The sequence below is a fragment of the Passer montanus genome, unplaced genomic scaffold, assembly GCF_014805655.1.
Source record: "Passer montanus isolate IOZ18808 unplaced genomic scaffold, ASM1480565v1 scaffold127, whole genome shotgun sequence".
Taxonomy (NCBI): domain Eukaryota; kingdom Metazoa; phylum Chordata; class Aves; order Passeriformes; family Passeridae; genus Passer; species Passer montanus.
In genome coordinates, this window is record NW_024359499.1 from 310,293 (window position 1) to 337,183 (window position 26,891).

At 52.4% G+C, this 26,891-nt stretch overlaps 1 protein-coding gene across 4 annotated transcripts in view; it reads left to right on the forward strand.

The window, feature by feature from the left end:
* IGFN1 (immunoglobulin like and fibronectin type III domain containing 1) overlaps window positions 1–17,337 on the forward strand; it is a 38,226-nt gene extending 20,889 nt beyond the window's left edge. For 2 of the 4 annotated variants that reach the window (XM_039698495.1, XM_039698492.1), the window contains 13 exons: window positions 1,040–4,672; window positions 5,881–6,005; window positions 6,435–6,576; window positions 7,047–7,343; window positions 7,957–8,256; window positions 9,123–9,296; window positions 9,735–9,863; window positions 10,296–10,601; window positions 11,876–11,964; window positions 13,059–13,254; window positions 14,434–14,733; window positions 15,190–15,516; window positions 16,254–17,337. In XM_039698495.1, the coding sequence (XP_039554429.1) occupies window positions 1,040–4,672; window positions 5,881–6,005; window positions 6,435–6,576; window positions 7,047–7,343; window positions 7,957–8,256; window positions 9,123–9,296; window positions 9,735–9,863; window positions 10,296–10,601; window positions 11,876–11,964; window positions 13,059–13,254; window positions 14,434–14,733; window positions 15,190–15,516; window positions 16,254–16,267 (6,032 nt within the window). In that variant the 3' untranslated portion in view covers window positions 16,268–17,337. The remainder of the gene's footprint in view (window positions 1–1,039; window positions 4,673–5,880; window positions 6,006–6,434; window positions 6,577–7,046; window positions 7,344–7,956; window positions 8,257–9,122; window positions 9,297–9,734; window positions 9,864–10,295; window positions 10,602–11,875; window positions 11,965–13,058; window positions 13,255–14,433; window positions 14,734–15,189; window positions 15,517–16,253) is intronic. The other 2 variants (XM_039698496.1, XM_039698497.1) reach the window with 2 other exon arrangements.
* The last annotated feature ends 9,554 nt before the right edge of the window (window positions 17,338–26,891 follow it).

Here is a 26,891-nt window from a genome sequence, read left to right on the forward strand (position 1 = left end):
GCTCCCCACATGCTTTTGAGAAAGCTGTCCCAGTGATCACAGTGCAGCAGGCAGGGGCTCAGGGAGCTTTTGATACTCTCAGTTCTACACTATCAATGCCATTCTTCTTTCTAGATAATATTTTTCATTCCAAATTAGAGTTAAACATGCTGGAAAGAGCTCAGAGGAAGCTGAAAAGGTGGGAACACAGTGCAGGCACATTCACAGTCACCTGGCTTATATTTGTTTACTTATGAAAGGTGGTTCCTTTGGTTCCCTTTGACTCTGGTTTCTTTTGGGATCCTCTTGCAGCAGCAGGAGGGGTCTCTCTCACAAAGGCCACTCCAAAGCAATGTAGGTTTCTGAAACAAAGAAATTTCCCTTGGATTTCAGTGAGCTGTGAGCTCTGATAAATGATATCTGACCTGGAAACCAAAGCAGTGAGTGACCTGCTCTCAGAACAGTCTGAATTTCACATTAATCCAAAGCTATTCACAGATCTGAAAGCTTTAATCCTCAGGTTGGGCATCCCTAAACCAGCCATTATCCAGGTGTGCAAGCTGCCTCCAGAGCAGTGAAATCCCAGTTCCAGGGTGGGAACTGATGGCTCCTCTGTGCATGGAATATTCTGTAACTCCTCCATAGCTGGAGGGTGAAGGCAGATGGAATTAATGAATCCCACATACAATCTCAGCCCCTCTAAATCCGACCTGCCATGCTGGAAGTTTCTTTTTCTGTTATTTTTGGTTGGTTTGTTTGTTTGTTATAATGAGCATGTTTCCATTAAAAAACAATGCATTTTAACTAAAAATAATTGTCTTTAACTAACATTTCATTGTCTGAATGTGGCATTGAAAAAGTCAGGATTTGAAATTATTTTAAATTTATTTAAATGTATTGTGTGTGTGTGTGTGTGTGTGTCCTAAAATGAAATTCAAAAAGTATTAACACATTTTCTTTGGTTGTTGATGCAGTGCATGTCCTATTGATTTTCTGTTATTTTGTTCCCCTCTTTTTCTGTAAATTGTAAATCTGCTGCCATGAAACAATGCAACTTCAGATGCCAAAGGAAAGAGGACACAGGATGAAGGAGAAAAGATTGGAAGGGAGACATCTGAGTGGCTGAAAGAAACAATGGCAGACAATGAAAGGGCGAGGAAGCTTCGGCGCCAAGAACAAGCTGCTGCTGCTGAAGGTCGTCCTTCCTTTTCCACACCTTCTGGTGTGGAGAAAAGTGGCTGGTCCAGAACAGGCCAAGGCAGCAGTCAAGGCAGGGGCCAAGGACACTCCATTGATTCTGATGATGGAAGCCAAAGATTTTTGGGAAAAGAAGGGCTACGTAAAACCCACATAAATGGAGAGATGGGGTCTGGGCAGTTTTCTGGAGCAGGTCTAGATGGAGACTCAGCAGCCAATGATGGCAGCATCTTTGGACTAAAAGGCTTAGGGGGCAGGAGTGGGTTAAGGGCTGTCCATGGCATGGACTCTGTGTCAGGCAGAGCAGGTCCTGGTGGTGCAGTAGGAGGGGCAGGTGAATGGAATTCTGTGGATGGCAGAGGTGAAGGTTTGCTGGGTGCTGTTGACATTGACATGGATGATGGAGAAGGTTTGGGCTCTCAGCATGACAAGGATGGGAATTTAGGTGATGCCAGTTACAGAGCTGGTTTTGGGGGTGCTGGGAGGTTGGGTGGTGAAAGTTCTGTGCCAGATGGCCTTGATCCTGATTCAGCTGGAGTGGGAGCCAGTGTGGGTGATCTGTTCAGCAGGACTGGTCCAGGAACTGGAGCTGGGGGGAATGCTGCAGGTGCTGGAATGGCAGGAGGAATGAGGACCCACTATGGCAAGGATGGGCATGCCACTGTGGGTGATATGAATGGAGCAGGTGTAAACAGAGAGGGACAAACAGGGACTCCCTATGGCAAGGATGGCCTGACATCTCATGCCATTGGTCACTTAGGGCAGACAGGAAGATCTGGCTCATTGTATGGTCCAGATGGTCAGGCACTGGCAGCAGGTGCTGGTGGAGCTGGTGCAGGGGGATTTGGAGTTCCCTATGGAAAGGATGGTCTCCCAGCTGGAGCTGGTGGAGCTGGTGTAGGAGGATTTGGAGAGACTTTGTATGGTCCGGATGGTCAGCCACTTGGAGCAGGTGTTGCTGGTGCAGGGGGATTTGGAGTTCCCTGTGGAAAGGATGGTCTCCCAGCTGGGGCTGGTTTTGGTGGTGTTGGTGCAGGGCAACTTGGGGCTCCCTATGGGAAAGATGGTCTTCCAATTGGAGCAGGTGCTGGTGGGGCTGGTGGTGCAGGGGGACTTGGATCTCTCTATGGAAAGGATGGTCTCCCAGCTGGAGTTGGTGGAGCTGGTGTAGGAGGATTTGGAGAGGCTTTGTATGGTCCAGATGGTCAGCCACTTGGAGCAGGTGCTGCTGGGGTTGCTGGTGCAGGGGGATTTGGAGTTCCCTATGGAAAGGATGGTCTCCCAGCTGGAGTTGGTGGAGCTGGTGTAGGAGGATTTGGAGAGGCTTTGTATGGTCCAGATGGTCAGCCACTTGGAGCAGGTGCTGGTGCTGGTGGTGGTGCTGGTGCTGGTGGTGGTGCTGGTGCAGGGGGATTTGGATCTCCCTATGGAAAGGATGGTCTCAAAGCTGGAGCAGGTGCTGGTGGTGCAGGAGGACTTGGAGAGGCTTTGTATGGTCCAGATGGTCAGCCACTTGGAGCAGGTGCTGGTGCTGGTGCAGGGGGATTTGGAATTCCCTATGGAAAGGATGGTCTCCCAGTTGGAGCTGGTGTTGGTGGGTCTGGTGGTACAGGGGGACTTGGATCTCCCTATGGGAAGGATGGTCTCCCAGCTGGGGTTGGTTTTGGCGGTGTTGGTGCAGGGGGATTTGGAGCTCCCTATGGGAAGGATGGTATCCCAGCTGGAGCTGGTGTAGCTGGTGCAGGAGAGGCTTTATATGGTCCAGATGGTCAGCCACTTGGAGCAGGTGCTGGTGCTGGTGCAGGGGGATTTGGAATTCCCTATGGAAAGGATGGTCTCCCAGTTGGGGCAGGTGCTGGCATTAGTGGTGCAGGGGGTGTTGGGTCTCCCTATGGAAAGGATGGTCTCCCAGTTGGAGCAGGTGCTGGTGGGACTGGTGCAGGAGGTGTTGGGGGTCCCTATGGAAAGGATGGTCTGCCAGTTGGGGCAGGTGCTGCTGGGACTGGTGCAGGGGGAGTTGGGGGTCCCTATGGAAAGGATGGTCTCCCGGTTGGAGCTGGTTTTGGTGGTGTTAATGCAGGGGGACCTGAAGCTCCCTATGGGAAGGATGGTCTCCCAACTGGAGCAGGTGCTGGTGTTAGTGGTGCAGGGGGAGTTGGGGGGCCCTATGGAAAGGATGGTCTCCCGGTTGGAGCTGCTGGTTTTGGTGGGGTTAATGCAGGGGGACCTGAAGCTCCCTATGGGAAGGATGGTCTCCCAACTGGAGCAGGTGCTGGTGGGACTGGTGCAGCGGGTGTTGGGGGTCCCTATGGAAAGGACGGTCTGCCAATTGGGAGTGGTGGTGGTGCAGGGGGAGTTGGGGGGCCCTATGGAAAGGATGGTCTCCCGGTTGGAGCTGCTGGTTTTGGTGGGGTTAATGCAGGGGGACCTGAAGCTCCCTATGGGAAGGATGGTCTCCCAACTGGAGCAGGTGCTGGTGGGACTGGTGCAGCGGGTGTTGGGGGTCCCTATGGAAAGGATGGTCTGCCAGTTGGAGCTGGTGTTAGTAGTGCAGGGGGTGTTGGGAGTCCCTATGGAAAGGATGGTCTGCCAGTTGGAGCTGGTGTTGGTGGGGCTGGTGGTGAAGGAGAAGTTGGGGGTCCCTATGGAAAGGATGGTCTGCCAACTGGGAGTGGTGGTGGTGCAGGGGGAGTTGGGGGTCCCTATGGAAAGGATGGTCTCCTAGATGGAGCTGGTGTTAGTGGTGCAGGAGGAGTTGGGGGTCCCTATGGAAAGGATGGTCTCCTAGCTGGGGCAGGAGCTGCTCATTTTCCTCTTGGAGGTGAGAAAGTGATGGGATCTGGCAGTGGCACAGATGCCACACTGAGCAGAGCTCCAGGATATGCAGGTGGAGCAGGAGGAGAGGGCTTTTCCAGGGAAGGCTCTGCACTGTGGGGTGCAGGGTCTCCCTATGGCGAGGACAGAGGGTCAGCTGTAGCCACGGCTGGTGCAGGTGGAGTTGGGAGGTTGGGAGGGGATGAATGGGATTCAGTCCGTGGTAAAGGAGGTGTGGAAGCTGCTGGTGGACCAGGTGGTGCATATGGGCTGGATGCACATCTTGGCAGATCTTTGAGCGGTGAAACTGGAAAGGGCACTGCCAGTGATGCCAGAGGGCCAGGGAACAAAGGTTCAGCTGGTGACAGAGGGTCCCTGTCAGGTCCAGGAGGAGCCAGGGGAGAGGGCAAAGATTTCACACAGTTGGGCTCCCTTTACGACACAAATTCTGCCTTTGGAGAGGCAGGGAGTAAATCCCATGACAGATCTGTTGACAGGAGTAGTTCAGGTGGGTTTGGTCAAGGTCCACTGAGTTATGGCCAGATGTCAGGTCCTTTTGGTGGACCTCCTTCAGCAAACCAGAAAAACCAGGAACCTGACCTGGATCTTAAAGCAAATGATTCCCTGAAGAACACAGAAAACACAGCACAAAAAAGACGGAGTGTCCTGGATGATCTCAAAGGTACGTGGTTAACTGCTGACTCCTGGTCTTTGCATTTTGATACTCACATTCCTAATCCCGCAAAGAAATTGGATGTTATGGTTTAGATAAACACAATTCTATAGAAATTTGGTTGTCCCGTGATCTGTTCCTAATTCTCCCACTGATTGGCTGTTTGATCTTACACAGTGTGCTCTGATCAAACTGCCTTAAAGGTCTAAATTATTTTCTTTGTCTAACTTATCTAAACCAGGTCTCATCTCTTCATTTGTGTTTCACATATCATGGAACAGACCACTTCACAAACATACCACTTCCCATAAAGTTTCAAGGAGTATCGTCATGTTTCTTTGATACTGTTCCAATTCAAAACTGATGGTTTCACTTCATTTTTCAAAAACCTGCTGTAAAGAACTGTGTTTTCCAAGGTCTGGAAACAATTTTGTGCCTGCTTATATGGGATTATATAATGTAAAGAGTTATTTTCTCTTGTTCATCAGGAATAATAAGGTATTGCATAGAGTAAGAGGGGAGTAATGTGTTTGCAGTCATTTGAGTAAGACCTGTGGCTCCACCAACAAGATGATGATGTGAAAATTGTAGGAATTAGAAATTTCAGGTGTATAATCAGAGGGGAATATTGGCCTAATGGGATGGCTCACAAGTTAGGAATTATCATTGCTAAAGCATAAATATAAACAAGGAAGTAAAATCATCAAAATTTGGGTTCAGGGGGAAGGTGTGGGTTATATATTAGAGACAATATTATGATGGTAATGGAGAAGAACTTGGGAAGAGAAAGAGGAATACAAGGGTGGAGAGCAGTATGCCTGGGGCTGTTTAGGGGATATGTTGGGCAACCCCATGTGTAGTCAGTGCAGAGGAAGAGGAGAATGAAGCACTATATCCACACCCTGGAGCAGCCTGATTTATTCCCTACTGGCTGTAGAGGGAGGCAAGACAATTAGCACAGACATAAACTAGCAAATCCACAGCTGGATAATGTGATTTGTGGTGAATCCATTGCCCATGAGGTGGATGTTGATAGCTGATGTTGGGATGGCCCTCAAGGCACTGAGTGTACCTAGCTGGCCCACACTCAGGTGGCACAAAAGCCTATTCTGACCAGAGGACATTTTTTTTAAAGGCTCTTTTTACCTCACGTGCCCATGCAGTTTCAGCTCTGTAGCACAGACTTAGCTTCTTTCCCTTCCTTTGTGCCTGTTCAGTCCCGCGCTGTTACCTCAACAAGCAGCTGGCAACCGTGCGAGTGCTGAAGGGGGACCCAGCTGAGCTGTCCTGCACTGTCAGCAAGGACAACGTGACGGGAACCTGGTTCAAGGATGGACTCAAGGTGGGTTCCTTGAGCTTGCTGTTGCCTTTGGGTAGCAATGCTCTGCTCTCTGGCTCTACTTCCTAAGGGTGGTGTCAAGGTGTCCTTCCCCCTGACAGTCACCTGCAGCCAGAGTGGGGCCCTGGAAGGGTCCCCAGAATCCCAGAGTGGTTTGGGTTGGAAGGGACCTTACGGATCATCCAGTCCCACCCCCTGCCCTGGGCAGAGATGCCTTCCACTAGACCCAAGCCTCGTCCAACCTGGCCTTGGATGCTTCAGGGATGGGGCAGCCACAGCTTCTCTGCCCAACCAGAATGTTGTTGTTAAATATGGATGACATTCGTAAGTCTTTTCAACTGCATTTCAAATTGTAGTCTGTCCAGTTTTAGCTTGGATTGCATTTTTTCCTTTTTTTTTTTAAAGGATAGGTCTCTGTCCTTTATTTTGCAGTTAACAAGCATGGATGGAGTTGTCTTTGAAAAGAAAGGTCTTGTCCACAAACTGATCATCAACAAGGCTGAAGATATTCATGCTGGGAAATACAGATTTGAAGGTGGAGATGTAAAAACTGAAGCTTCAATTTTTGTTGAAGGTGAGTCTAGTCAAACTATCAAGGCAGCATGAGATGGGCTTTAAATGTAATATATTTACTCAGAGACATATTATTGGTTACTGAGATAAATTTATTATAAAGAATTACAAGATAAATGGAAAATGTTTTTTTGTATAGGTTGGTTCATTTTGCATTTGCAAATTTAACTAGGGACAATTCTGCCAGAAACTCAAATATTTTTGGGGTGCACAAAACACTTTACCAGGGCAGACTCTTCATTCTTGTGTTTAGTGTGTTACCTAGGAGAAATTTTCTGTAGTGAAAGGACAGTGTGATACCACAAAATTTTGTGATAATTATCCTGTAGCAAAGTACAACTAAAGGTTCAGATCCAAGTGTTGTGAGCTTCTAAGCATTACTGGCAGCACCACGAGGGGATCCCTTCCCTCCAAGGTGAGCCTTATCCTCCTTGAATTGTGGTTTTTAATGACCTTGTATCACCTGCTTAGATCCTCCCCAGGTGGACAAAGTTCTCCTCAAGAACTTGACCAGTGTCCCCACAGTGGCCAAGGCCGGGGAGGGGGTGAAGCTGCGGATCCCCTTCGAGGGCCGGGGGCCCATCAGGGCAGCGTGGCTGAAGGACAGGATGGAGCTGGGGGATGACACCAGGATCCGTGTGGACAAGACAGACACCTGCACCACACTGTCCATCTCCAGCTGCGACAGGAGGGACTGTGGGGATTACAAAGTCAGGCTCAAGAACGACAGTGGTGTCCTGGAGATCAACCTAAAGCTCGTGGTGATAGGTGAGATCCTATAACATTCACTGTGGCTTTCACTGTAAAGCTTAGGCAGGGAATCCATTGACACTGGTGACAAACTTGTTTGGAGTGACTGGGTATTTTGAGAGGAACAAGACTGTTGCTCCAAAATCATGGTACAAGGAAAGATTGCTGAACATGCTTCATGCCCTTTAGTACAAGGGAGCACAAACCTAGTTTGGTTTTTCATGGCCTAAGCAGCTGAGTTTTGAATGTTCAGACACTGTGGGAGATGTGACTGTGCACAACATGCAAATCTGAAATAGGACATCAAGGTCCAATTCAGCCCTCCCACAAATGTCTGGGCTCCTTTGGGAGACCAGAAATGATGTTTGCCTTTATTAGCAAGCTGAACTGGTGCAATGCTTATGAGAACTATTGACCCAGGGAGAGCAAGGGCCTGGCTTTCCTTCTTTTCCATCAAAAGTTAGAAGAGTGCAAGTTTGGAAAAGGCAGTTCACATGCCCAGCCCTCATCCTACAACTGTGCCTGCATTTCAGGAACAGTCTCCCAGCTGGTGAGCAAGGGACAGTGTCTGCTCCAAACCCAGGAGCAGGTCTGGGTCTGGAGCCAGCTGTGTCTCTGTTCATCTTTCCAGACAAGCCACAGCCTCCAGCAGGACCCATCAAAATTGTAGAAAGCTCTGCCAACAACATCACGATCCAGTGGAAGCCCCCAAAGGACGATGGGGGCAAACCAGTGCAAAGGTACCTTGTGGAGAGGCAGCAGGTGGGCAGGAACGACTGGGAGACTTTGGGAGAAACCCCCAGGAGCTGCACCAGCTTCACCACGAGCAAAGTGGAGGAAGAGATGAGCTACTACTTCAGGGTGAGGGCCGTGAATGCTGAGGGAGCGAGCGATGCACTGGAGTCAGGGGAAGTGAAGGCTGCTGGTAAAGGTGAGGAAAGATTCTCATAATTCATAATTCAATTTGGGAAATTCTTTATCAAAGCTGACATCAGAGGAAACTCACTGCATTGTGGATGTTGCTACAAATCTCAACTTCAGTCTTCACACAAAGCTGTGGAGGCTGCCCAGTAAGAGCAGCAGTTTGTTGTAGGCTCTGCTGATGCTGAGTGAGGTGTAATTATTCCTTGGTCATGCTCCATTTTGGATTGGAAAGGAAGTTTCATGGGGGAATGCAAAACGCATCAAGATCAAAGGAAATTTTTCTCAGTGTGGCTGCAAAGGGAACATGTGAGGCCTTTTCTTAACTCCACAGGCAAAAGAACTTATATGTGCAGCCCTTCTCAGCATGACCACTCCATTCCCCTGATCTCCAAACAACTGAATATTGGTTTTGTCCTTCAAGGAGTTTAAATACTAGAACAGGTTTGCCATGAGCACAAATGCAGTACTAGAGAGAGTTGTTCAGTTCTAATTCTCTTCTTTCTCCATTCTCATTCCCATGTTTCTGTATCTTGAACACTTTAGAAGAGGGCAAAGAAAATCCATTTTGTTACCAGTTCCTGTTGTTGAAAGCAAGAATGCTGCTGATTGTTCATACATAGGAATGACACACCCCACTGGCAGAGGAATTGTCAGTCCTGATGACAGCAGATCTTTTGTGAAATTCAAACTTAGGAACAGAGTCCATGCTGGATCCAGTTTGTGTGGGGAACAGGATCCACAGCTTCAGGTCTCAGCCAGGTTTTCAAAGCACATCCATAGGAGTACCTGGGGGAATCTGGAAGAAGAAATTATACCATTTTATCTTTCCATAAAAACATGCCTGCTAATAATGAAGCCCTCATCTCTTTGTAGCTTCCCCTGGTGCCCCAGATCCCCCCGAGATCATCAGTGCCAGCAGGGACACCATCACCATATCCTGGAAAGCTCCTTGTAAAACCGGCACTTCCCAAATTATGGGATACATTGTTCAGAAGCGCAAGAAGGGCACTGTGACCTGGCTGCCAGTCAACAATGTGCCTGTCAAAGGTGGGTATTCTGACTCCTGGAACAGCCTGGTGGATTTGAAAAGGAAAAAATGTCAGCTGGGTTTAGGAGCTGCTTAGGATCTTACACCTTTCACATCAACATGGTGATGGGTGACTTTGGAGGTCTTTACCAACTAAATTATTCTGGGATTCTGTGATTCAAGGGCTGTTTGATTTTGAAAGGAATACAATGAACACATGCCAGAAGATCACATGCACTTGGCTAGGGAATGGCAGGAGAATCAGTGACAGCTTTTATGGCTCCTGAGAGTTTTTCAGTCCATAATTCTGCCTGAAGTAAGGCACAGCTTTGTTGTGTCACCTTTCCTGATGGGGAACAGCTCCCCTGAGGCAACAGCTCTCCCTCTCCCTCTCCCTCTCCCCCTCCTCTCTCCTCTCTCCTCTCTCCCCTCTCCTCTCTCCTCTCTCCTCTCCTCAGACAAGAAACTGAAGGTGACCAGCCTCAAGAAGGGTGTGCAGTACGAGTTCCGCGTGGCAGCTGTCAACGCTGCTGGCACAGGACAGCCCAGTGACCCCTCAGAGCCTGCCTTTGCCCGGGACCCCACCAGTAAGTGCCCTGCCCTGTGCTCTGCTTTCAGGGTATTTGTGGAGAGATGTTCTTAAATCCTCTGTAAAAGTGTGTAGAGACAAGGATCAGTAATTGGGGAATGTTTCATGGCTGAGAATCAGCTGGAGGAAGGAATGGAAAGATTTCCTGTAGGATGTCCAAGTCAAGATTTGGCAGATCCCAGTGTGGGGTGATGTGCAGTGTGGAGGAACACTCAGGAGGGGCCACGGAGTGTTTTGGAATGTTGCGGATTTACTGCAGGGCTGGTAGGAGCAAGGACCCAGATCCAGCTCTGAAGAACTGGGATGAGGTGGGGCAAGTCAGCACGCTGGAAATCCAGTGCACTGCAAGAATGTTGGGGAATCTCAGGCAGTGACTGAAGAGGGAAGAGAAATCCTAAAAAAATAGTTTAAATAAAATTTCTCCATCCAGAATCTCCAGGCCAAGTGCAGGACCTTAAAGTGAGCAGCAGTGACAGCACCAGTGTCACCTTGACATGGAACAAACCTGAAGTACAAGACGGGAATGATGTGAAAGGCTACGAGGTGGAGATGAGGCCCTGTAACAGCCTCAGCTGGACCAAGTGCTTCACCCTCCCTGCGGAGAGCACCTCGTGCAGGGTCCAGGGCCTGCGGGCCGGGGAGAAGCTGTTCCTGCGCGTCAGGGCCCTCGGCCACGGCGGCCCTGGGGAGGCCTTGGAGCTCGAGGCGTGCGCTGGAGCTGCTGCTGCTGCCGTGGGTGAGTCGGGCCCGGGGCTCTGTGCCCAGGAATGGGGCTCTGTCCCCGGGAACGGGGCTCTGTCCCTGGGAACGGGGCTCTGTCCCCGGGAACAGGGCACTCTCCGGGAGAGGAGCGGCCGGGCCGTGGCGCTCCGGGAGCTGCTGTCCCCAGGCCCAGCCAAGCACGAGCAGCGCTGCTCCTGCTCACCTCAGCAGCGCAGTCTCAATATTGTTAATGTAATATCAGTTAATGATATTACATATGCAGTGCACAGTGCTCAGCTCATTTAGAGACTCCTTTGGACAAAACAACCCTCAGAACTCCATTTCCTCCTTGGATTTACATTCTGCCCCCTGTGCAGGGCCACACCAGTCACCAGGCAGAACACTGCTTGCGCTCTTCCAAGGGAAAAATAGAGTTTCCACTCAATTTTTAGGCAGTTCTGAAATGAAACATTTTATTTCATTCTCTTAAATCACATTTTTTAATGCTGGTTTTGGATACTTTATTTTACTTTTTAATTGTTTAGTTTGAAAGTTTTTACAATTTTCACTTTTAAATCTTTATTTACAATCTGCAGCTCTGTTTTTTTCCCTGCTCTTTGGGAACATAGCAGAGTTACAGATGTAAGAGATAATTCTGTGATGGGTTCATCTTCCTTAACTTGGATCCTAAGTGTACTTTGGCATATGCCCAGAGACCCCATTTATCAATAAAAAAACTAAAATAAATAAAATAAAATAAATCTATCTAAAGCAGGTGTTCAGTTCTATACTGGAAACACTAAATATAATTTAGCATTACTGTATTTGGTATTCTTAGATAAATACTAACTGCTGTAGTATATTCATAAAAAGAGGAAATATATTTTAAATGCTAAAGAATACTATTTTACATAAACTCTGGCAGTTTTCCTGTGGATGTTCTGTGTTCTGTACTGCATAAATAAGCGTCCATTGGAATTTCCTTTTTCCAGACCCCATTTAAATACAAAAGATGATCCCTGTGATGGCAAAAAGCAAATTTCTCTGTGACTGAGACATCACATGAATAGAGACATTGTTGTGATTGTATTTTTACATCATTTTCCCTTGTTTAGTCATGGTGATAAAAAAATAGTAATGAAATTTGAGAGGTGTAAAGTCTGGGACGGAACCAGGGAGATTTTTCCCACTGTGAGTCCCTCACCAGCCTCATTCAGCTGGGAGAGGCACCAGGGGGTGGAGCACTGTAACTGTCACCAGTGGCTGCACCAACATCTGCCTTTTGGGAGTAATCTTTGTCTCTTCCAGTCTCTCCCAGGTTACTGATAGATGACACAGTGAAAAGCTTCCTGGTTATAAAAGCAGGGAATCCCATGCGGGTGAAGATTCCCTTTGAGGTGGGTATTCAGGGCTTTGGAGGAATTCCCTGCCTGGTTTTATAGCAGACAGGAAAACTGAGCCACTGTTTTTATGTAATGGAATTTTGTTTACAAGTCAGTGGGCAAATAATTTGGCTTGCCTGTGCTGTGTAGACTTTCAGGGTGAAGAAAACAAAGCCAGAATCGAGTCGTCAGTCTTGGCATTGGTGTTTTATGACATTGTGGTCATTCCTTAACCTCTGCAGACACGGCTCAGTGCTGTCCACGTAGCCTTATCAATGTTATCCTCATCTGGTACTGCTCTGTCAGACTTCCCAAATCAGGGATTTCCCTGTGACCCCCTCAGAAGGCCTTGGGGCACCATTTCCAGCAACACCTTCACTGGGCTTGCTCACCAAGCAGCAGCACTTGAGCTCTGTGACTTGAGAACTTGGCAGGCACTGACAGAAATCTCAGTGCTTTGGAGTCAGCTTGGAACAACACAGGCTTTTCCTCATGGAAAATGGGGTCAGGCTTTGGAAGGGGCTGCCTAGGGAGGTTTGGAGTCCCCATCCTTGGAGATGTCCAAGGAACACCTTTTGTGTAAAAAGTGTAAAAGTGCTTTTAAGGTGGGGATGGGGCATGGGTTGGACTCAATGCTCTTGTAGGTCTTTTCCAGACATAAATGATTCCATGAGCCTGGGATACCAGAGGAGGATGATGAAGTGTGTGTATTTGCTGGCCTTTCTCCTAATCTCTGGGAGAAGAGACCAAAGGTGGCACAATGGAAATAAAGACTTAGAGGACGGTTTTTTCTTTCCAAAACCAACAGATCTTTTTTTTTTTAAAGCAGAAAATACTGTCTCCTGAAGTTTTCTGTCCTTAATCTGACATAGCTTGTTTGACACAGTTCTGAACACTTTACTGCACTTACATCCTTAAAGGACAAAAAGGGAAAAAAATCGTATATAAACTGTAGAACAGATCAGGGCTCTCAGATCCATAGTGGATCTGTATTTCTAAACATTACTACATTGTGGAAGTGCATATTTGGGGTAAGATAATGAAACTAAAGATGTAAGACACAGTCTTGAGGTGAAACAAGTGGCTGTGAGAGTCATTGCTGTTTGCAGGGATCTCCGGAGCCGGTGGTGACCTGGTTAAAGGATGGGCTCCCCCTTCCCAGCCGGGCTGCCGTGAGCACCGAGGATGGCAGCAGCCAGCTGCTGCTCAGGGCAGCCGAGCTCAGTGACAGCGGCACCTACACCGTGCAGCTTGGGGATGGGCTGGGCAAAAGGGAAACCTTCAGCTTCCAGGTGCAGATTACAGGTAACCCACTGCCATCCACACCAATCTACCAGCAACTCCCAGCCAATCCAGGCTGGGGCATGAGGGGACTGGGAGCAGTCCCTGGGGGAGAAGGACCTGGGGGTGCTGGGGGGTGAGAGCTGGACGTGCCCTGGGCTGATCCCCCAGCATGGGCAGCAGGGGAGGGGAGGATTCTGCCCCTCTGCTCCCTCAGGTGACACCCCACCTGCAGAGCTGCCTCCAGCCCTGGGGGCCCCCAGCAATAGAAAGATGTTGAGCTGCTGGAGCAATTCCAGGGAAGGCCATGGAGATGCTCAGAGGGCTGGAGCCCCTTTACTCTGGAGGCAGGCTGGGAGAACTGGGGGTGTTCATCTGGAGAAGAGAAGGCTCTGGAGAAATCTGAGAGCCCCTTCCAGTGCCTAAAGGGGTTCCAAGGGAACTGGAGAGGGACTTGGGACAAGAGCCTGGAGGGACAGGACAAGGAGGAATGGCTTTTCACTGCCAGAGGTCAGGGTTGGATGGGATTTTGGGAAGGAACTCTTCCCTGTGAGGGTGGTACAAGTTGCCCAGAGAAGCTGTGGCTGCCCCTGGATCCCTGGAAGTGTTCAAGGCCAGGTAGAACAGGGCTTGGAGGATAGTGGAAGGTGTCCCTCCCCATGGCAGAAGGTGGGACTGGATGGGCTTTTAGGTCCCTTCCCACCCAAACCAGTCTGGGATTCCATGATTTACTGTGAGTTGGCAGAAGGCCACAAACTGAGTCTGGCAGGGTGAGCTCTGATGCAGTTTGTGCAGGCACAGGGAGAACCAGGGTACAGTTTTCTATGAGATTGGCTAGGCACTTTATGATCTCACTTGTTTGCAGAACAGAGCAACCCACTGACTAAAACTATCCTTCCACAGTGAATGAGGGAGGCCAGCACAGGCTGTGGGACATTGAGCACAGCTCTCCCAGCTGTGACCCCAGCAGGAGAAGCAGCTCAGCTGTACCACCCTCCTCTCACTGCTCAGCCAGTGCAGATGTTGTGCAGCAGCAGCTCAGTTCACAGCAAATGCATTTGTGTGCCTGGAGAAGGAATGGCATTTTGTCCTTTCCAGTGATCAGGATGGTCACTGAGCCCCAGACATGCAACAGACCCCAGGATTTTAGGGTTCTGTGCCACTGTCCCTACAGCTGTGTCATTGTGTGCCCTCCCCTGGCAGATATCCCTCAGCCCCCTGGAGCCATCCGGCTGGAGGAGAATGTGCCCAACACAGTGACAGTGACCTGGGACCCCTCAGCATCTGAGCAGTGGGAGAAGAACCTGTATTACACTGTCCTGAAACGGGAATCCCAGAAGGGCCTGTGGCATGTGCTGGGGGACCTGATCTACAACAACAAGTTCACCTTCACCAGGGTGGTCCCAGGAAGGGATTATTACTTCAGGGTTGTGGCAAAAAATGACCTGGGAGTCAGTGATCCATCAGAGACTGTGCAGCCCTGGAGGATCTGGAAAAAAAAGGGTAAAACATTTTTAAGTATTTCTCCGTGTTGTGTTTTGTTTCTTTCATTGCTTCTAACACCCCACACTCAAATGGATCTCTCCTCCTGGGAATATTCAGTGTCCCAGAACAGCAATGCACAGAGATGCCCTGAGGAATTCCAGCTGGGCAGGGAAGGTTTGTTCTTTCTGCAGGGACTTTGTACAGACAGACCCTTCATTGCCAGCCATTATGACATGCAATTTTCCCCAAAATGAATTTCCAGAAAAATCTAAGGCTTTAGTATTGTAGAAACCAAAGTTTCTGACTTTGAAGTTAAATGTTGGGTAATTCTGAGGAGCAGCAGGGGTTACAATCTATAGGTGCATGGGATCTCTGATAATTTGCACAATTCCAGACTGCACAAACAAACCCCTGCAAACTCTGCAGTGCTGGGAGCAGTATCTGAGCGTGTGTTTGGTGCTTTATTTTTCACAGCTGAATTTCGAGTGAAACCACAGAAATACAGGGGAGTTAACCAGAACCAGCCCCCGAGGTTCCTGGTGCCCCTGAAGTCCCACGTGGTGGTGACGGGCAGCGAGTGTCGCATGAGCTGTGCTGTTGGAGGCCACCCCCCACCAAAAATCACATGGTACAAGGACAGCAGAGACCTCTCCAGAGATCCCAACTACTTCTGCACCAACGACTTCGGGGTGTGCTCCCTGGTGGTGCTGGGGGTCACCAAGCAGGACGCAGGGGAGTACATGGTAGAAGCCAGCAATGAAGTGGGCCGTGCCTTCAGCAAAGCCTTCCTTGCCATCAAAGGTAACCCTGCAGTGCTGCTTCCCTGGCAGATCCAGGGCTGGCACTGCTGCCCAGAGCCTCAGCAATGGTCCCCAGCCAGCTCCACCTGCTGACAAAGCAAGGGTACATTTGGGCTGTTTAACTGAGTTCCTCCTCGTGGTTCTTGTGATCAAGTACCAAACAGAACCAGAAATAAAAAGGCAGATGGGAAAGACCACTTGATTTCTACATGACCCAGAGGTTTTGGCTGAGCTTGAGCAAATTTTTTAGAAGGAACAATCCCATCTTCGTTAGGTAGGATAATATCAAGGTTAGCTTTCTCTCGAGTGCAGGAGCTGCAGAATAAAGACCCTGGCAAATGTGCCAGGTGAAGGGAGCATTGAGAGAGCAGCTGATGTTTGACCAAAGCCAACACAAAGGGAGAAAAGGGAGGGACATGGTCAGAGGCATGGGGATCCTCATGTGGATGGAAGGGCAGTGGGATTGGCTGGGGATGGACTCTTGGATATACTTATGGATAAATATTGTTGGCGACTGTACCCACTGAAATATCCTTTACTCAGAGTCAAATACTTTTCTTTAAATGCAAAATACCTTGCTGGGATTACAGGAGTGGCAAAATGGGTCAGTTAAACCCCTGTCACCCTCCTGCAGATTTTTAGGCCCTGTAATATTTCAGCTCCCTCTCACAGGGAGCTTTTTAGACTGTTTCTGATCTTCCTCACTACAACCCTGAGCTGCTTCTCTCTTACTTTCAGACTCCTCCCTGTAGCGTGACCCTGCTGAGAACATCCCTGCCTGGCTCTGAGGATGAGAAGGTTCTGGTGAGGACTCCTCCATATGAAGGCTGTGCATTTATTGTCAGATGTTCTTCACAGTCTGAGGGTGTTATTTTTCAGATCCAGCAATTGCATGTTGAACATGATGCTGCATTGCCATCAATACTGGGGGAAAAAAGCTTTAAGAGCACTGTTTTTTGTTTTTTTTTCAATAATCAGGCTTTCTATGAGACCTTTAAAACACAGCTTAGAAGTTTCAGGAACACAGAAGATGAGAGGAAAAATAATTGGCCAAAATGAAACTTTCTGTGGAGAACACAGGTGGGTGGGAGAGACCATCCTGCCACACCACTCACCCACAATAAGGACATCAGGGATCTCTGGTCCTTTCACATATGCTTTTTCAAACCAGAACAATCACTTTGGATTCCTTGTGATTCTTTGCAGGTTTCCCAAATCTGGCAAAAGCAGTTCTGCATATGTTGTACTACCAGTAGCTGCTAAGTAGATTGTCTTCCCTAACCCCTAAGTTTAAAAGATCTGCCTGTTCTGGGCAGGAGATGAAATCTCAGACCAGCCTGGCATGGCATAGGTGAAACTCCCAGTGCAAATGCACTGGTAGGAAGGACTGGCAGTCTACAACCAGTGTGTGAGCAGAGCAACTCCCAAAACCCACAACACGTGCTGTACAAAGGCTGTGCCAGTCCTGAATCACCCCCAGCATCCCCTGTGCATCCCAGCTGCACTGGTCATGGCACTGCGGGAGCTTTTGCCTTGAGCAGAAAGAGGTAAAAAATCCTTCCTGTCTGACCAGAAACATGAGGGACTCCCAGGGACCTCGTGCCACAGCCAGGGGTTCCCATCACCCGGCCTGGACAGCAAAATGTTCTGGTGGCTGTGGGAGGGTGTCACAGCCAGAGCACCAAGGGTACTTTGTGACAGGAGAGAGCAGAGCCAAACACAGCTGTGGGGCTGGAATGTTCTTGGGATTACATTTTGTACAATGTTGTACAGATGTAGCAGCAGTAGATAATGAAATTAAACCATAATTCAGTGAAATCTACCCCGGGTCTATGTTTATTGTGGAGAAGGAATCCCAGTCAGCTCCTGCATCCCTGTTTGCTGCAGTTTCACATCTGATGGCTGCGCTTGGTCATCCCTCATGGAATTGCTCCCGCAGCTCCTCCTCCTGCGGGGCTGCAGGCAGGGGACATCACCTGCAGGGCACATTATCCGACTGATAAACACCAGAGATTGATGGAAACTGGAACTGGAGCTGAGGGACCTCGGGAAGCCCCGGCACAGCAGGAGCAGGAGATTCCTGCAAGTGCTGCTGAGGTGTCTGCGCCAACTCCAGCGACCGCTCTGCTGCCGCCTTACCGCGCGAGCTCCCTGCCGGAATCACCTCCAGCTGCAGGGCCGGTGTGCGTGCTGCCCTGTGCGGGGCGGGAGGGGCTGACTGACGGCGTCACCGCCCGTGGCCGGGGCGCGCCGCAGGGACAGGGCTCCGGCGCTGCCCCCGAGCTCCGGCATTGCCCTCAGGCCGGGCCCGGCTCCGGCACTGCCCCCGAGCTCCGGCACTGCCCCCGAGCTCCGGCATTGCCCTCAGGCCGGGCCCGGCTCCGGCACTGCCCCCGGGCTCCGGCACTGCCCCCGAGCTCCGGCATTGCCCTCAGGCCGGGCCCGCCCCGGCGCTGCCCATAGATGGTCTCTCCCGTCCCGCTAGCAGGTCCCGCCCCCTCGCGTCCATCACGCCACTGCCGTCGGTGATTGGTCAATTCTCGGGGCCCTCCCCGACCCAGCCAATGGCGGCGCTCCCTGCCCTGAGCCAAGATGGCGGTGCCCAGGAGCGGGCCGGGTGCTTTCCTCGCTCCTCTGTCTCTTTGGCACCCGGGGAGCGGCGGGCCCCGAGCGCTGGCTCTGTGCCTGCGGAGCGCCCCGCGGCTCTGCCCGAGGCTGCTCGGACGGCGCGCGCTGCTCTGGCCTCGGGAAGGGAGCGGGCACCGAGCGGTCTCTGAGGGAGCGGCAGCAGCGCGGGACGAGACGGGCCCGGGAGAGCCGAGCACCGCCGGGGAGGTGCGGGAGGGTTGGAAAATAACAGTAAAGACAAGGAGAAACAGAGGTGGGGCGGCAGCGAGAGGAGCTCTGACCGCGGGGGAGCGGGCGCGGGGTCACCGGGCACCGGAGTGCCCGCGGCGCCGGTGCCGCCCCTCGGGGCGTTCTCGGGGGGCTGCTGCGGCCTCTCCCGGCTCTCCCCAGAGCTCCGCGCTGCCGCTGGAGCGCCCTCGGGATCTCCTGGAATTCATCGTGGAGTGGGGATTCTTTCTGGGAGAACAGCGGGCGCTGTTCCGCGGGCGCTGCCCTGAGGCAGGCGGGCAGCCCCCGGGCCGGGGCACCCGCGCAGCTCCTCGGCTTCGCTTCAGCACCGCTGTCCAGGACCCGCTGCACACCCGGCTTGTGGATAAATCTTGGGGATGCTCCCGGTCCTGGGCGCTGGGTCCAGTCTGGGGGGCAGCGGAGACTCCCCTTTGCTGGGTTAAAAGGATGAAGGTTTTGGCCGTGCTGAGGGGAGCAGAGGTCGGATTTTCCCCACCCCCGGGTGGGTTCATTCCTCACCCAGAGAGGTCCGGCCTTTCCCAGGGTCTCGCTGTCCTCCTCCGACACCGGCAGCTTCATTTTCCAGCCTGGAGTTTGTAAATCAGTCAGGTGTGGGGAGAAGGCAGGGGAGTCACAGCAGGGCAGCTCCCACATGCCAGGGTGATGGGGTGAGGGCATGGAAGCATGCACGTGGATGCCCCAGGGACTGGGGTGTGTGTCCTGTCAGAGAGGATCCAGCTGCAGCGCTGCCTCAGGCAGGCAGGGACAGTGTGAGTGTGCCCTGCACACAGAGGGAGCCCCCCTTGACCGTGGCTGGGATCAGCTCCTCTTCAGCAGTACGTCCTGGGCAGGGGTGCCTGGCCTCATGGCAGGGGTGGGATAATGGCTCTGGGGTGGGCATGGGAACATCCTGCTGGCAGCTGCTGAGGGGCTTCATCTGCCACACTTGGCTGCAGAAGGGGGCACTGTCCTGCCATCCTGCTCTCCCAGAGAAGGGACTGGAGGTGTAGCAGCTCAGAGCACAGCTCAGAGCACACCCAGCATGGCTGGGCACTGATGGTAGGACAGGGTGGACAGGACCCCTTTCCCACTGGCTGCCAGGTTCTGCTGTCTCTCCCCGAGTGCCAGCATCTCCTTAACTGATCTCTCTTTTATTTGCTGTCAAAAAAACTGGAAAACCTTCCCAGTGTGTTGGGTTCAATCCAGCAGCTCCAGCTCTTAATTCAGTTTAGCAGTTATTAATAACAACAAATAAATATTTTTTTGTAAGTTGAATGTTTCATGGGAACATCCTGCTGGCAGCTGCTGAGGGGCTTCATCTGCCACACTTGGCTGCAGAAGGGGGCACTGTCCTGCCATCCTGCTCTCCCAGAGAAGGGACTGGAGGTGTAGCAGCTCAGAGCACAGCTCAGAGCACACCCAGCATGGCTGGGCACTGATGGTAGGACAGGGTGGACAGGACCCCTTTCCCACTGGCTGCCAGGTTCTGCTGTCTCTCCCTGAGTGCCAGCATCTCCTTAGCTGATCTTTGTCAACCTCTTTTATTTGCTGTCAAAAAAACTGGAAAACCTTCCCAGTGTGTTGGGTTCAATCCAGCGGCTCCAGCTCTTAATTCAGTTTAGCAGTTATTAATAACAACAAATAAATATTTTTTTGTAAGTTGAATGTTTCTTTCATCCTTTTCCACCTGGTCTAATTGAAAGTATTTCTTCATGGCAGGGGAGTAGAACTGGTTGGTCTTTAAGATCATTTCCAGTCCAAATCTTTTTAAGATTCTGTGAATGGGGGGCTGCTTCTCCTTCCAGGAACTATTTGTGATGGCCAAAGGATGTTCTAGAGGGACCCTGACCTGTGGCTCCGTGTCACCAGGGTCGCAGTGGTGCTGCTGGGGGGTGGCACTGCTGCAGCCTCTGCTGCCACTTGGGAGTCCTTGGGAGCCACTCCCCAAAATTTCCATCCCACGAGAGAGCAGCAGTGCCTCATTAATGGAGTTTGTGAGCACCGAGGAGAGAAATGCTCCGAGCTGGAGGGAGGGCTGAGCTGAGCTTGGGGCTCCCTGCTGTGCAGGGCCGTGCTCTGACAGCTGAGCTGGTGGAGTTTGTGAGCACAGAGGAGAGAAACGCTCCCGAGCTGGAGGAGGGCTGAGCTGAGCTTGGGGCTCCCTGCTGTGCAGGGCCGTGCTCTGACAGCTGAGCTGTCCCTCTGCCAGCGCTGGGATTTCCCCCGTGTTCCTGGGCTGGGTTCGGTGTCACTGCTGAGGGCAGTGGCTGTGCCAGCCTGGGGAACAGGTTCCAGCAGCATTACAGCAAAATCCCCTCTCAGCCCCTGAGAAGGGAGGGCGGATGCTGCTGGGGCAGGAAGTAGCTCCTCACTCAGGAGCCTCCTGGGCAGGAGGTTGCTTGGGGTATTTGGGTGATTTGCACCAAAGCTCCTCCACCATCCTCTCTCCCCACACCCCTGAATTCTTTTGTTTGGACTCCATCTCATCTTTGGTGACTTGGAGAGCAAGAACAAGTCTGCCCATGAATCAGCAGGCTTTTCCAGGCTGCTTTCTGAGTGCTGAAATCTCACTCAGGCATGCACTGGATCTTTCCTTGTCGATTTTCCCTTCATAGGCCCTGCTTAGGAAAGGCTTTTCTCCATCCAGCACAGTGACCAAGGCTGTGCTTCCTCACCCGCTGCAGGTTCCTGGTCTCCGTGTGCTGGGAATGTCACTGTCCCTCTGGTTGCCCTGTCCTGCTGTGTGTCCCAGTCCCTTCCCTCCAGGACAGAGCTGCTCAGGGCTGTGGGACTCAGCTCTTGGTGGAGCCCCTCAGGAAGAGCTGCTGCTGCCTCCAGCAGGAGTTGGGATGCTGCTCTGGTTCTGCTGGGAGCAGGAGGGGGGGCAGGAGTTGTGCTCGTGTCTTCAGGGAGCCTTTGTGTCCCAGAGAGCTTTGGTGCATCCCGAAGTGTGGAGTCCTCCCCTGGCAGGGCCTGGCTCTGTTGGTGTCAGTCCCCAGGCAGCCCCTGAGGGTGAGTTTGGGTCCTTTTCCCTTTGGGAAGGGTAACTCCTCTGTGGCTCCGTGGCCCAAGCTCCTGGCAAAGAGAGATGGTCTGGACTGACGTTGAGCGGCGTTTGGAGCAAAGGCAGCCGAGTTTTGCACCCATCTCCTGGATGCAGGTGCTGCAGGAGGGGATCCGGGTGCCTCTGCATCTCGCAGGGCTCAGCAGGGAGCGCAGCCTGTGGAGCAGCTCCTCCCTGGCTGCACAGCCCGTCCCATCCCTCCTTCTCCAGGGAGTGGTGCTGGAGGACTGCAGAGCTCCCTGGGTCTTCCCAGGAGGCTTTTCCGTGCGGGAGGCTGCAGTTCAGCTCCTTCAGAGCCTGGAGACACTTGAGCCTTGAGCCTTGTTTAAGAGCTGCACTGGCACCACTGGCATCACTGCCATTGGCATCTACTGTTACCAGATTCCACATCCCCCATGTGGGGATCCTCACAGAACACAGCCTGGGGTCACAGTGTGGGATTAAACCGAACCCTGCTGTGCCTGGTGGGGCTCCTGGTGCCCAAGGATGCAGCAGGGCAGCACCAGTTCAGTGAAAGGTGATGGGTGCTGTGTGTGCTGCTCTGACAGCAGCCTTGGGAGGCATCTTGATCCATGGAGAAGATCCTGTTACACCACAAGGAGCTGTTTGATAAGGAAACCATCTCCACATCTGGGCCACTCAGCTGCTATTTTTGCTGTAAAAAGGGATTTTTGAGGTTTCTCGGTCTGTGCCCAACCCTGGCACTGACAGGACTGGAGGTCTGCCTAAAGAGCCAGAGGTGTCTGAAAACTCAGAGAGAAAGAAAAATGCTGAAATTGGAGCTATCCAGCCTGGAGAAAGGAAGGCTTTGGGGAGAAACTTAGAGCCTCTTCCAGTGCCTAAAATGGCTCCAGGAGAGCTGGAGAGGGACTTGTGACAAGGGTCTGGAGGGACAGGACAAGGGAGAATGACTTCCCACTGGCAGAGGGCAGGGTTAGATGGGATATTGGGAAGGAATTCTTGGCTGTGAGGATCTGCAGGCCCTGGCACAGAGTGCCCAGGACAGCTGTGGCTGTCCCATCTCTGGAAGTGTCCAAGGCCAGGCTGGATGGGGCTTGGAGCAGCCTGGGCTAGTGGAAGGTGTCCCTGCCCATGGCAGAGGGTGGAATGGGATGAGTTTAAGTCCCTTCCAACCCAAACCATTCTTGGAGTGTATGAAATGAAATGTGTACAAAACCACTATGAGCAGCAAAGTGCCATTGCTTGCAGTGGCTCACACTGGTTTCCCTCATCCTTCCAGTGGCTTGGACTCCTCCTCGCCCTGGGCAGGCTCAGCCTCTGCAGCAGATTTGCATGACAGACCCAGAGGCTCTGACCTGGGAAGTTCTGTTACCCTGCACATGACATTTCCTCTCATTTCCTCTCTCCTTTGCAGGGAAGCCTCGCTGTGACCTGGCCCAAAGCTCCAGTCTGAGCAATTCCATTCCCTCCAGGATGGCCTTGGAGTAGTTGGAGGTTCCAGACATGATGGCTTGTGCAGCACCTTTTTTTCCTGTGCCCACAGCTCTGCCTTTCTTCCCTCTGTCTGTGTACAGCCACCTCCCCTCTGTGTGGTCCTTTTGATGGGATGGTGCTGCCTCAGAGAATCACAGAATCTCCTGAGTTGGAATTGATCCACAGGGACCATCCAGTCCAACCCCTGCCCTGCACAGACACCCCAACAATCCCACCCTGTGCACCCTGAGAGCACTGTGCAATCACTGCTGGAGCTCTGGCAGCCTCGGGGCCGTGCCCATTCCCTGGGGAGCCTGGGCAGTGCCAGCACCCTCTGGGGAAGAACCTTTCCTGAAATCCAGCCTAAATCTCCCCAGCACAGCTCCAGCCCCTCCTTGGATCCTGTCCCAGCTCACAGAGAGCAGAGGTCAGAGCTGCAGTCCCTGCTGAGCTTTGACTCCACTCTTTTTCTCCAGCTGAACAAACCAAGTGCCCTCAGTCGCTTCTCACGTGATTTCCCCTCCAGACCCTTCCCTATCTTCTCCTCCCTCTTTGCCTGGTGCTGCTCCTGCTGCTGCCACTGCTCAGGGAACCCCAGGTTTCTCTGCTGTTGTTGTCCCCCAGAGCTCAGCCACTTCCCCCATTTGCTGCAGGGCTGGCAGGCTCAGGGGCTCTTCTCCCCCAGCCTGGTGCGGCTCTCCCTGCCCACGCCCTGCTCCTCTGCCCTGGCGTGGCCTCTGCCCCCGCCCGCTGCTCGGGAGCAGATGAAAGCCGAGCGTGGTGCCTAATTTATAACCAGCTTGGAACTCAGTTTTGGCAGGGCAGAGCACGCCGGGAGGATGTGGCAATGCCCAGGGAGCTGCGCTCACACTGCTTATCAAAGGAGGCTTGAAAGGCTCAGCAATGCAAGGGGAGGGTTGAGTTGCTTCATTCCAGCAGGGGATAAACTCCTCTATTACAGGGACACGTGTTTGGAGAAGGAGCTGAGAGCTGGATTTTAGAACTCGTCCAGCCAGGAACTCACAGCTCCTGGAGCCTTGTCCAAAAGGAGCCAGGCTGAGGAGAGGGCACCTGGCTCAGCAGGGCTGCACCACCTCCCTGTGCCACCTTCTGGAAAAGTGCCCAGAGAACAGCTCATTGCCTTTAGCACAATCCCAAACGTGAGTCAGTCCCACACCGATGGTCCTGGGCACTGACCTGCTGCTGCCAGGGCAGCCTGACCATTCCTCCCTGCCCTGAGAGCTGAGCCCTGGGCACATGTGAAGAGCCAGCAGGGAGCACAGGCATGGCTGCTCGCAGCCAAACTGGTCACAGGACAGTGTCCAGAGCTCCCCTGGCAGCCCTGGCTCTGCTGTGAGGCACTGCTGTCCTGGCTGCCAGAGGGAATCTCATGGTGCTTGAGGAAGGGCAGGATTCGAATGGTCCAGGGTGGGAGGGAGCACAAAAAGTCTCTGGGTGCTTTCCCTGCTCCAGTGCAGGATACTGTGTCCCCTCCTGAAAGGCTCCAGAGCAGCAGCTCCATGGGTAAAAGGCACTTACCTCAAATCATCAACAGCTCCTTTTTTCCCCCTCAGACACTGCTTTTCAGGGACAGGAACTGTTCTCCCCATGAAGGCTCCCCAGCATCCAGGACAGGGAGAGTTCAGGAGCAGCCTCCTTCCCTCCAGCCATTTCTGACACAGGAAAAACCCCTCTGAGAACAGTAATTGTGTTACAGGCCACCACGAGGGTCTGAGAGCAGGATCTGTGGACACAGCCTGCTCTGAGGAGGGATGTCCCAAAGCAGGACAGCTGGGAGCCCATCCACTGATGGATGATGGATGACCCAAGAACCCCAAATCAGTGTCTGTGCCTCTTGTGATGACTTTTCCAATGTTGCTGAGCAGGGCAGAACCTCAGGACACCCATGGGTGGGTGGGGGTCCCCTTGACCAGTGTTTCCTTGTCCCAGCCACTGGGATAGGAATTCTTATCCTGGCCAATGTTGAAAAAGTGTCCTAGTTGCACATTTGTCCTCTTTGTTTTCCCACAGCCAGGGCAAATGCTTTGGATGCCATGTGCTGTGCCAAGAACAAGAAGTTTCTCTTCCCAAGGAGGTTCCCTCCTCCCAAAGCTGCTGCTGGGCTCCAGCAAGGGGCTCTTTCCTCTCTTGTTCAGGTCCCCACAAGGGCAGGAGATTCCCAGGACATGAGGCCTCAAGTGGAATATGGAGTAGAAATGTCTGGAAAACTTATGTTAAATCACATTTCTGCCCAGAAGGCTCTACATTTTATTGTATTTTGTCAAATCAAGTTAAATCAGAGATGAAAACCCATTCTGGACAGCTGCTACTCAATCACTCCTGAAACTATCTCCCTGCCTCTCCAGAGCAGTCATTGGACAAATGTCAGCCTGGTGTGATTACCAGAGGAGCACGAGGCACTTTGATCTACAGAAGCAATGTAAGATTTCCTTTTCAGCCACCCCTAAGCAGCAACCTGTGCCAGGGCCTCCCCACCCTCACAGGGAGCAATTCTTTCCCACTGTCCCCTCTAGCCCTGTCCTCTGGCAGTGGGAAGCCCTTCCCCTTGGGAATGGTCCTGTTCCTCCAGGCCCCTGTCCCACATCCCTCTCCAGCTCTCTTGCAGACCCTTTAGGCACTGGGGAAGGAGCTCTAAGGTGGAGCCTTCTCTTCTCCAGGTCTACATCCCCATCTCTCCCAGCCTGGCTCCAGAGCAGAGGGGCTCCAGCCCTTGGGGTTTCTCCATGGCCTCTCCATGGCCCCTCTGTCAGCTCCTGTTAATTGGCTGCAGAGAACTGAAAGATCTCTCCAAATTTTCCCTTTTCCAATCAGAGCAAGCCCAGCCTTTCCTTTGTCTCCTATTCTCCACTCCTGACCACCGTGGGGCTGAAGGGCAGGCCAAGGCCTTATCTTTGCCACTGGACCTCCACGGGCTGACGTTCCTGGCTCCCTGCCTTCACTGCCCCTCTTGGTGGCAAATGGCACAGGGGGGACAGGGGAACACCAGGCAGGACAGAATGGCTCTGGGTTGGAGAGCACCATTGGAGTTCAGTGCAGGGGCCTGACAGCAGCTCCAGACTCAGCACCATCACAGCTGAGGACACAGATTGTCCCCTCTGGACATCCTTTGACATCCCCTGACAAACAGGTCCCACCTCTGATGAGCAACAGCATCACAACTCTGAACTGCTCAAAGCTCCAAGGGCTGTGCAGCACTGACAGCAGGAAAAGGGACTTGGTCAGCAGGGAAAAAGAGGTGTGGTCAGCAGGGAAAAAGGGACATGGTCAGCAGGTCACTCTGGAAACAGGCACCAGGACTGGTCATGCAGCTGCCAGGGAAGGGCAGGCCCCAGGGAGGTGCCCTGGGAGGGGAGGGTGGTGATGGAGCAGGAAGGATCTCTGCTTCCCCTCCAGGACAAGGCCAACCCACCCAGTTTTCATCTCCTTGTGTCCCCATCTCACTTGAGAAGCCTCTTCAGAACAGGCCAAGGAGCTGCTGCTCTCTCCCATCTCTTCCCAGTCCTCTCTGCCTGGGCTGTGTCCTGGTCAGGGGGAGCTCCCCCTTCTCTGTCTCCTGTCCCAGTTCTGGGAAGGAGCTGCACACCAGTTCTGGGGGGAGATGTTGCACACCCAGGGGATGCTGCTGGCAAAGCCCCTCCTTGCTATGGACCCAGCCCAGCAGCCCAAAGGCAAAGCCTGAGGTGGAGTTTGAGTCTGGCAGCCAAGACCCAGATCGAGCCTCAGGACACTGCAGAGAGAGCCCAGCTCAGGATCCCTGGAGCTGGCCCTGTCCCAGGGACTTCCTTGGTGCTGGTGACACCTCCGTGGCAGGGTGTGACATCCTCAGAGAGGACATGTGGGAGGATGTGGTGCAAGGAGGAGCTCCTCGTGCTCGTGGCACAGTCAGGGGGTGCAGTCTGTTCTTGGGCCCAATTACCCAGGGTGGCTGCAAGATCCTTCCCTTGAAAGTGGGCCCTGCTGGGAGGTCAGTGTGGGAGGCTGCTCTGAGTATCTGGGTCAGA